Source organism: Vigna radiata, unplaced genomic scaffold (genome assembly GCF_000741045.1).
Source record: "Vigna radiata var. radiata cultivar VC1973A unplaced genomic scaffold, Vradiata_ver6 scaffold_281, whole genome shotgun sequence".
Lineage (NCBI taxonomy): Eukaryota > Viridiplantae > Streptophyta > Magnoliopsida > Fabales > Fabaceae > Vigna > Vigna radiata.
In genome coordinates this window covers 358,534-369,517 of record NW_014542220.1, presented here as the reverse complement: position 1 = coordinate 369,517, position 10,984 = coordinate 358,534, and the positions used below count along the sequence as shown (strand labels likewise).

Genomic DNA, 10,984 nt, shown 5'->3' with positions numbered 1-10,984 from the left:
ATCAGAGTGGCGCAGCGGAAGCGTGGTGGGCCCATAACCCACAGGTCCCAGGATCGAAACCTTGCTCTGATAAAAAGAGAAGGCTTTCTGCTAATTATATTTTTGTTTTCTTATTTTCTCTGTACACAATCTGGGCTGATTTTAGGATCTTATTTGGGTCAAATGTGGGTTTGATGAAATTAGGTCAGGATGGAAAAAACCTTTCCTGTTGTTAACTCAATTGAAAACATCAAAGTATATGTCAATGGTAGAGTTAATAAAATATTTTACATTNTGAATATATTTAAATTTAGTTCAAATACAANAAATAGTTGATAAGGTGTAAACATTTTATTGCTTTATCCAAAATGTATGTGCACAATGTANGATAAATTGAACTCTGGACTCAGTCAAAATATATTTCGATATGGTGCAATAAATCCCAATAGTTACTCGTAAAAACACAACTTTGATCAAACCCTTTCCCCTGCAAAACTGGTAGGANTTTTGAGATTTCAAACATATGTTAAGTCCTTGTCTTGTTTTTTAATCAGATGTTAACAACCTTGCAATAAAATATTTAAATGGTGCAACCAATTTTGTCNTTGAATACCCAAATGGCATTACNAAATTTCCTTTTATTTAGTTAGTTAAAAGCNGATTTTGCAGAAACCACATCATCCAAAAAACTNGATAATAAAAAATATAAATTTCTTTTAGTACTTAATAGATCATAAAAATATAATCAAAATTCAATCGAAAATTTTCAAATTGATTAAACTTAATGAAGCTAAATATATATATTATAGTAAGTGTATTGATGTCATTTAACCACTCCATAAAGTTTACATGAAAATTATGGGACTGCAAAAAGAATTCCAAACTTGTCCCATTTCAAAGCAGATTCTAAATCTAATAATGGCTTTGAAATTAAAGAAATAAGAGTACCCTTTACACAAATTTCCTCTAAGGCTAATCACCAATATTTATTTATCCTCGGCCATCTTCCTGCGTATCTCGTGAGCAACATTAAAAATGCCAAGTGTTGGCTGGTTGCAGACAAAACACTTCTTATTCTTTGCATGGTGCTGTAAATAAAAACAAACAGAAAGTTAGACATAACTAAATGGCAAGATATTTAGTGTGTTTTTATGTATCACACTAAAATGAGAAACATAAAATCTTAATTATAAATATTTAATCAGATACACATGCACAAGATTAAATAACTATATATCTATACCTTCAATGCACAATGCTCGCAGAAGTAGTGCTTGCATTTGGTTACAACAGGATCCGCAAAGGGGTTTCTACAGATGAAACATGCAAAAGGTAACGAATCCTCGTCATCTTCATCATTCAAGTTAGCACCCTCCTCCTCGTCTGCGTCTTCACCTGCAGCCAATCTCATCTTCCTTGCTTTCTCAGCTTCGTCCCATTCCTTCTCCAACTGCCACCCAGACTTGTAATCCCCTCGATCATGCATAAACTTACATGAATCGCCATATCCACAGTAACCAGTTTCTTTATAGTCCTTACATATGTCAGGCTGATAATCAAACCTTGCTGAAACTCTTATATGCGCTGAAGCCCTCAGAGGACCATGTGCTCCACCAGCTTTTTCACTGGCAATTGTTTGTTCTCTACGAAAGCCAGCCTTGTAGTCCTTGTAACTGTTCATCCCCTTATATAATTTTTCATCCTCAGGCCTTGCACTTTTCCCTTTCAGACTCTCTGATGCTTGCTTGAGAGCTCTTTCACGGATGGCACGAGCATCTTTCGAAAACTCAGTCTCAGTCTCTAGAATTGCTGTTGCTTTGCTATCATGTTGAACTTGAATCTCTTTTGAAGACTCAAATTGAAAGACTGGTTTTCCTGACTCTTCACTTGGTTCAGCAGATACAGAACTTTTTGACGAGCCAGTGGAAAAGAACAACTTATTGTCAGGCTTTAAGGTTTTCTTTTGAACATGCAACAGAGAAGTTTCTTTGTTTGAGTCCTCCTCATTGTCTTCATCATCAATAGTCCGCTTCCTTATATTCTTTTTATTTATCGGTTTTCTGAAAAAACTACAAACTGAAAGAAAACAAAACATCAAATAATACGATAGAGTACTAGTAACAACTAACAAACTCTGATCAAGAGAACAAAAAGCAAACAAGATTGGACATTTGGGTACAATGCAGAGGCAGATTTTAACAAATTATAGATAAAATAATCGGACATACCTTGCTCAGTTTGCTGGTTTTCAGTTGACTTGGCAGGTTGGTCAGAATCTTCCATAATCAGAATGATTTATGCACCTGACACAGATAAACATCCAAATCCTAATTAGAATAAGACTATATCATATTTATGAATCTATATTTACAAATTGTATAAACCAATGTATGAAAATAAATAAAATAATTTCCTTAATGATGAGCCAAAAACCATAAGCATCAAACTTAGCTGTAAACTTAAGACAAATTGCCTTTTCCACATTAGACAAAATAGGACTCTTTAAACACTCAAACACAGAATAAACTCGCCAATTAGGTTGCAGGACATAACAATCATATTTTAAATTACCGGTGTAGATAAACCCCACCCCAACTCAACCTCTTCAACATCACTCAGTAGCAACTCAAATCACCAAATTAAACAAACGAATTTCACAATCATCTCAAGCAATTAAATACAAATTTCCAAAATTTAGGAATGATGCGAATAGTCCTGAGGAATTATCAGCTTCGCCATCTTCATTTGGTTTCAACAACCATTAGAAGACAACCAATCACCCTCGGAACGAATCTAAATCGAGAAAGAAACGAAACAGAGAAAGAGGGAGAGAGGATGATACCCACACACAGAGAAACGTGGCAGAGAACAGGACGGATATTATGTGATTACGTCTCACCGGAAATGGCAGCGGCGGCTTAGGGTTCCGACGTCGCAGGGCGAGGAGGATATGAGGGCTCCAATGGCAGCGAGCTTGCGGTGAGTGGTGTGAGAGAGTAGGTTAGGAGAGAGAAGGTAGGACACACGTGACACTTTTTTGAGCTGAGGGGATTTTAGGTGGTGCAGGTAGGGGTGCCAAAAGAAAAATAGGGGGATGTGAATGTTAAACCTTGGGCTCTTAGCTCATAGGGAAAGAAAGTTTGATAAGATATATATATATATATATATATATATATATATATATATATATATATATATATATATATCGGATTGATACATTTATTTTAAAAGTAATAAAATACGATAAATAATATAAAATAATTCTTAAAAATATAATAAATATATAATTATTATTATTACATGAATCCAAATTAAAACTATATATATTAAAATTGTTCACAAAAAGTTATAAATTATTGTCATAAAAATAATAGTTTTATAAATTAGATACTTCATTAATACGTCAGTAATACGAAAATGTGATCCAAATTGGAATATCAAAAATAATATTTTAGTAATTAATTAAAATTAAGAAACCAAGTAGTAAAAGAATAAAATTAAAAATAGATTATACACCGAAAGAAAAAATTCTATTTATCTATATATATTTACTATTACTACACCTATTTTATTTATTTACTGTTACTAGGTGGGTGGGGAAAGAAAAAATTTATGAAATCTAAAATATGAAAATGCATGATTTTATCTGCTAAAATGATTAATGCTAGGAAATTTAACTATTGAACCAAAAGAAACTAAAACCAGATGCATAAGAAAACAAAATAAAGAAACTAAATGCTTAATTCTAGATGCAGGGACAAAACGCGTGAGATTCCTAATTCTACAAATGAAGAATTAAAATTACAAGACAAAAAAAATCTCAAATGGTAATAATAATTTGGACCCAACACTGTAGCTTAGAGGCCCAACACATTTTGGCCCGTTGCATTGAGTGGAAAAGCAGATACCTAATGTCTGCGTGGCATATGTTGAGTGAAGGCAGAGAGTTAGAGAGAGAACGAGCTCCAGGCGCTCCGTATGGATGAAGAGAGAGAAGGAACACGGTGGCCGGCACAGCTCCGACACGGCGGCGGTTGCCGTCGGCGTAGAAGAGAAAAGTGAAGACCGAAACAAGATGAGTATGAAAAACTTCTCCTTTTATTATTTTGGTAAACATACAAAATACATTTGAGAAACTGTTTTTGATTAAAGGGAAAAGGGGGAAGGAACTCTGTTTATATAGAGTTCCAGGGAATCCTAACAACCTAACAATCTACCGAAACGGACCACTGTTTAACAAACAGTGAAGAACTGTCTTAACGAGACAGTTAAGAGAATCGAAGGATTCTCAATACCCTCCCCTCAAGCTGGACTGTATATATTGACCAGTACAAGCTTGAGTATGATGTGTTTGAAGCTGACGCGGTGTGGAAATTTGGTGAAGACATCAGCCAGTTGCTCATCGGTTCGGACAGGGAGAAGATGAAGAAGGCCTTCCTGAATCTTTTCACGAACGACATGNCANTCAAGCTCAATATGCTTGGTTCGTTCGTGGAAGCTTTGGTTATGGGCAATGTGACGAGCTGATTTGTTATCGCAATATAGGGCAGGAACTCCAGATTCTTCAATATGAAGATCTGCAAGAAGGTAATGGAGCCACTGTATTTCACATACAGTGGCAGCAAGTGCTCTGTATTCAGCCTCTGTAGATGATCTGGAAACAGTCTTTTGTTTCTTAGACTTCCATGAAATAAGAGATGTCCCGAGGAAGATACAAAAACCCATAGTAGATCTTCTGGTGTTTGGACAGGTAGCCCAATCTGAGTCAATAAAGCCTTTTAGGTGCATAGGAGAGTCAGCAGCAAAGAACAATCCTTCACTAGTTGTAGATTTGATATATCTGAGAACATGTTGGGCAGCCCTAAAATGGTGTTCTGTAGGAGATTGCATAAACTGACTAAGTAAATTGATAGTGTAACATAAATCTGGTCTAGTATTTGTGAGGTAGAGTAACTTCCCTATTAGTCTTCTGTAGGGTCCAGGATCATCAAGTAGACTATCCACTTTGTATAAGGGACTTGTGTCCCTGAGAAATGGTGTAGTAGAAGGCTTGCATCCCTCCATTCCTGTTTCCTCAAGTATGTCTAATGCATACTTTCTTTGACACAAGTGAATACCCCTTTTTGATCTAGCAACTTCAAGTCCAAGGAAGTACTTGAGTTCTCCAAGATTCTTTATACGAAATCTGTTATGTAGGAGTTCTTTGATGCAATTGATTTCTTCTAAGGAATTTCCTGCCAACACTATGTCATCCACATATACAAGCAATGCAGTAAAGTAAATACCATTTTTCTTAGTGAATAATGAGTGATCAGATTTTGATTGTTTGTAGTTAACAGAAATTAGGTAAGAAGATAATTTTTCAAACCATTGTCTACTTGCTTGTTTCAAGCCATATAGGGATTTATTTAATTTGCAAACCTGTCCCTTTGTATGAATACCCAGCCCTGGAGGAGGATGCATATAGACTTCTTCATGAAGGTCACCATGAAGGAAAGCATTGTCAACGTCTAATTGGTGCAGAAACCAATTATTTGATGCTGCAAGCGCAATTAAGAGTCTAACAGTGGTTAATTTTGCCACTGGTGAGAAAGTGTCAAGGTAATCTATCCCTTCCTGTTGAGTATACCCTTTAGCAACTAACCGAGCCTTGTGTCTTTCAATACTTCCATCAGCTCTATACTTAGTTTTATATACCCACTTACATCCTATAGGGATCTTTCCTGGTGGTAGTTGTGTCAAGATCCAAGTGTTATTATCCTGCAGGGCCTTAATTTCCTTCTGCATTGCCTCTGTCCACTCCTTTTTGTCTTTGGCTTCATTGTAAGTCTGGGGTTCTTTATTCCCAATGATAGTCATAATGTATTTTGAGTGCCTTCCTGATAAATTGTCACAGCATAGCAGTTTAGAAATTGGATAAGGGGTTTTGAAATTGTTTTTCACAGTAAAGGAATGGTTCACCTAGTGAACATAGTCTTCCAAATAAGCAGGAGTCTTTCTGGTTCTCTCTGGTCTTCTATATCTGTGATTTTCTGGACTGTTATTTGTGGTAGTAAGATTGTCCAGTTCTTCCTCTTGGTTAATGTCTTCAAGTTCATCATGTTGGTCTTCATAAAAGGTATAATAGTCTTTTGAAGGATCACTGATAAATTCATCTGCAAACTTATCATCCTCTGTACTTTACTGATTGCCCTGCAAATTCTTATAAGGTAATATTTCTTCATGAAATATTACATTTCTGCTTATGAATAATTCCTTAGTATTTATATCTAGAACAATATACCCTTTGATACCATTTTTATATCCTAGAAAAACTCCTTTTCTAGCCCTAGGGTCTAATTTGGTTCTACTGTTTTCAAGCGTAGAAGCAAAACACAAGCATCCAAAGACTTTGAGATCTAAGTAGGTAGGTGGTAAATTATAAAGTATATCATAAGGAGTCCTATTTTCAAGACTAGGTGAAGGCAATCGATTTATCAGATACACAGCGTGACCAATAGCATAGGACCAGTAGACTTTAGGTATATTTGAGTGAAAGAGAAGGCTGCGTGTAACGTTGAGTATATGTTGATGCTTTCTTTCGACTACAGAATTTTGTTCTGGAGTCTCAACACAACTCTTTTGATGTATGATTCCATGCATATTATAGAAATTGATACAATTAAACTCTGGCCCATTGTCGGACCTAATGATTTTGATCATAGTATTAAACTGATTCTTCACTTTGATAACAAAATTCTGTAATAAGTCTTTGGTTTGTCCTTTATTATTCATTAAGAAAACCCATGTGTGTCTGCTGTAATCATCAACTATACTAAGAAAATATCTATGCCCATGAATAGAAACAGTACTTAATGGCCCCCAAATATCACAATGGATAATCTCAAAACACTTAGAAGTAACAGATAAACTTTTCTTAAAAGGTAGCTTGTGCTGTTTGGCAAAATGGCAAGTATCACATACAATATCAGTTTTGATCTTAACATAGGGAAACATCTCAGATTATCATGAATCCTTTTAAAATTGAAAACAGCCTTGTCAATATCTCTTTGTTCAGATTTAGGAAAATCTTGTAGATAATAGAGCCCATTCCAAGTTTTAGCAAATCCAGTCGTCTTCAATGAATGATTCTGCCTTATCTGATAATTCTCACAAGAAAATATTAGATTGCAATTTAAGTCTTTGACGAGACTTTGAACAGAAATCAAATTAAAACAGAAACTGGGTATGTAAAGAACATTGAAAAGGGCAAAATTTTCATTAAAATGTATAGTTCCAGCATATTCAGCAGTGATGACAGTTTTATTTGGCAGAGTAATAGTGATAGGTTTAATTTTGTAAAAAATAGTGAAGTGGGTTTTATCATGTGTGACATGATCTGTTGCACCTGTGTCAAGAATCCAGGAAGAATTACCTGGTTTGTTCTGTGTTTCTTGCCTTTGAACTTGGTTAATTTTGTGAATGGCAGATTCTTCAGTCTTTTCTATCATCTGTAAAAGTTTTTGCATTTGTTCTGGCGTGAAGAGATTGGGATTAGAACTGTTGTTAGTCTGATGTTGAGTCTTGAGAGTGCTTTCTGTGTCATTGTTGTTCTGAAAAGCATTGACAGTGTTCCAGTCACTCCTTTTATCTTCCTTCTTATACCATGGAGGATATCCGTGCTTAGAATAGCACTCATCAACCGTGTGATTCATCTTATTGCAATAAGAGCATTGCTTCCCATAATTTGGGTTTCTTCCCCTTCCTCTTCCTTGTCCACGCATTCCAGTACCACGTCCATGATTTCTCCAACTTTGATCAGGCTTCCACTGATTACTTCTTTCGGCCATGTTAACCAGAATTTTGGTTTCAGTATTCTGTTTTTCCTGCCTTTCTTGTTGGATAATCAAAGAGAAAACACGATTAACATTTGGTAAGGGATCCATTAAAAGAATTTGTGTTTTAACAGTGTTATAAGAATCATTTAAACCCTTCAAGAAGCAAATCACATGCTCCATTTCTCTATATTTCAACGAAACTTTAGACAAGTCACAACAACATGGATTTTCACAAGTGCAGACTGGTATTGGCCTCAAAGACTCCAATTCTTCCCACAAAATCTTGAGGTCAGTGAAGAACTGGCTGACTCCACGTTCTCCTTGTTTAATTGAGTGTATGTCTTGCAATAAATCTGAGATTTTGAAGTAATCTCCTTTTGAAAACCTCTCCTTAAGCTCGTCCCACAATTCTTTCGCTTCTTCGACGTAGATAACGCTTTCAGCAATATGAGGAGATAGGGTCTTTGTCATCCATGACAGGATCATCACGTTACATCTTTCCCACGCTTCGTACGTGTCGTCATTTTTCTGAGGTCTTTTAATTGACCCGTCAATGAATTTAACTTTGTTTTTCGAAACTAAAGCCCTTCTCATGGCTCTGCTCCATGAGGAGTAGTTGTTTTCGTTAAGAACTTGAGTAATCAGTGTCAAACCTGGGTTTTCTCCCGGGTGTAGATAGAACGGGCTTGCTGGGTTGAAGGTCTGGTCCGAATGCTCCATGGTGGCAAAAGAAAGACTTCAAGATCCCAGCCCAAGAAAGTCCAAGAAAGTCCAAGAACAGCAGCGATGGCAACGGAAGTAGAGCAGGTACTAGACCTGCTCTGATACCATAATAATTTGGACCCAACACTGTAGCTTAGAGGCCCAACACATTTTGGCCTGTTGCATTGAGTGGAAAAGCAGATACCTAGTGTCTGCGTGGCATATGTTGAGTGAAGGCAGAGAGTTAGAGAGAGAACGAGCTCCAGACGCTCCGTCTGGATGAAGAGAGAGAAGGAACACGGTGGCCGGCACAGCTCCGACACGGCGGCGGTTGCCGTCGACGTAGAAGAGAAAAGTGAAGACCGAAACAAGGTGAGTATGAAAAACTTCTCCTTTTATTATTTTGGTAAACATACAAAATACATTTGAGAAACAGTTTTTGATTAAAGGGAAAAGGGGGAAGGAACTCTGTTTATATAGAGTTCCAGGGGATCCTAACAACCTAACAATCTACCGAAACGGACCACTGTTTAACAAACAGTGAAGAACTGTCTTAACGAGACAGTTAAGAGAATCGAAGGATTCTCAATAGGTAACAATACTAAAAATACAAAACTGAAACAAGAATCATACAAGGAATTCAATTAAAGACAATTTTCAGATTTAACAATTATTGATTTAGTGAAAAGAGTCTCAGTCACTCTCAGGAAGACATCCTGTAAAATAAAGCCCACTTTAGGGTCTTTGAGTCCATATTGCAGGACTTGAAATGGTGATTCTCACTCAACTCATCAACCCAATATTGATACAATCCAAAAATATATCATATCACTTATCAAGAACATCATAAAACTACTCTAAAAGCAATAAGAAACAGAATCAGAACATTGATGAGTCGATATTTTATCGACTTCACTTAGTTTATTGTGCTAGAATTAATCAGGGAATTGTGCTTAAATGTCCGGTATTTTCCCGTTTTTCCTAATTATGCTTAATTTGATCGGAAATTCTTATTTTAGTTAATTTGAATTTTCTGAGCTAATTAATTGCCTTTTTTATTGCAGGGAAAATTTTGGAGATATATTTTGGAGCATTAAGAGGAGACAAAATAATTCAAGACTCCCAAATTAGTCATTTTAAATTTAGTTACATTGTAAATTTAATTGTTTAAAGTTTTTAGACGAACTATTTGCATTGTGGGCTAATTTTGGTAGAATAGCTTAAGCTCAATTGTAAAAATGAACACATGACACCTAGGGTTTTGGGGTGGACCCCACCTCATTATTTTTGAGACACTTGGCCTTAGCAAGAGGAGGCAGCCGTCATATTTTTTTCTCTCGGCAAAAATTCAATGGGGACTTGGAACATTGGCTTTGACGGTTTTGCCGAAAAGAATGGAGGAGCCGTGACTTATTTTTCTCTGTAGATTTTGGCTTTGGAATATTGATGCAAAGGGGCTGGAACATATTAGAGATTGGGGGAGGATACGGTGATTTGGAGAGCAGCCGCCACTCTCCTGGGTGCTTGCTCTTGAACGTCTTGTTTTTTATAGCTTTTGAAGTGATCTTTCGTTGAATGAAGAAGCATCGATTTTCTCATTGCACACGGTCAAAACTTTATTAGCCGACACACTTGTTTAGCTTTTTAGCTTGGAAAGTTTCTTGGGATGTAAGAACGGGAGAGTGTATTTTGCACCGTTTGAATTTTATTTGAATGGAAGCACTTCTTTTTCCTTTTGGAATTAAGGGTAATAAATGAATGTGAGAGTTGGTACAGTAGTGTTGATATACTTAGTCAGCAGCACGGTCACAAAGCATTGAAGATAGGAGCTGATTCCCGTGGATAGAAATGGAACAGTTGAGAGATTGAGATGGAAGTGTCACGTCTTGGGAGAGGGTACACATTCGGAGATTCCAGCTGGGAGATAAAAGCCGAGACACGTTTACTTTTAATGGAGAATGAGGTGCTAACTTTCTTTGGGAAAACAAAGCTGTCACGGGCTTAATGCCTTTACTTTGTGGAGAAAATGCTGCACTTTTGAGAATGAAGAGGCACACTTTTGCATTCCATTTTGCTTTTAAAATTGGTGATTTCCTTTTAATTGTCACAGCACATAACGGCTTCATGATTGTTGAATCTGGGAACAGCAGCACCTCACGGCCAAGAAGGTTTTAGGCCATTTGCAATTTTAATTTTTTTAGTAGGTGCATGTGTCATATAAATTGTTAGTAGGAGTTTGTGTTGTTTATTTCTTGTATTCTAAATTAATTTGCATTGTAGGATTAGTTGTGTTTCATTTCTTTTAGTTTAGTGATGCATATAAACAATTTTAATTGTGCTAGATAGTTGTTTGTTGCAATGTTGGGTTTAGCATTTTCACTCTCTGGACTCGTTTTTTAAAAAATAACTGCAATCAGACCAGAGCTCCAAATGCTACGTTTTATATATCAAATGAAAGATAATTGAGTCTACTTTCCAGGAAAAAA

The 10,984-nt window shown here is 36.3% G+C and overlaps 2 protein-coding genes and 1 non-coding gene across 5 annotated transcripts; 1 reads left to right on the top strand and 2 right to left on the bottom strand.

The window, feature by feature from the left end:
- On the top strand, window positions 1–72 carry TRNAM-CAU. Its single transcript has one exon. It is a non-coding gene; the product is annotated as a tRNA-Met (tRNA).
- A 688-nt stretch (window positions 73–760) lies between these two features.
- Window positions 761–3,068, bottom strand: LOC106779435 (zinc finger CCCH domain-containing protein 1). 3 transcript variants are annotated; one of them, XM_014667536.2, is made up of 4 exons: window positions 2,826–3,068; window positions 2,208–2,282; window positions 1,223–2,055; window positions 761–1,067 (listed from the first exon to the last, which is right to left on the bottom strand). In XM_014667536.2, the coding sequence occupies exons 2-4, from the start codon at window positions 2,260–2,262 to the stop codon at window positions 966–968; spliced, it is 990 nt and encodes a 329-aa protein (XP_014523022.1). In that variant the 5' UTR covers window positions 2,263–2,282; window positions 2,826–3,068; the 3' UTR covers window positions 761–965. The 3 variants fall into 3 exon arrangements, with proteins under 3 accessions (XP_014523022.1, XP_022632297.1, XP_014523021.1); XM_022776576.1 differs by having other exon boundaries at window positions 2,879–3,068; XM_014667535.2 differs by having other exon boundaries at window positions 762–1,067; window positions 2,822–3,067.
- A 3,762-nt stretch (window positions 3,069–6,830) lies between these two features.
- LOC106779432 lies at window positions 6,831–8,516 on the bottom strand. The gene has a single exon (XM_014667533.1). It carries the CDS (start codon window positions 8,514–8,516, stop codon window positions 6,831–6,833), a length of 1,686 nt encoding a protein of 561 aa, XP_014523019.1.
- Between the last annotated feature and the right edge of the window lie 2,468 nt (window positions 8,517–10,984).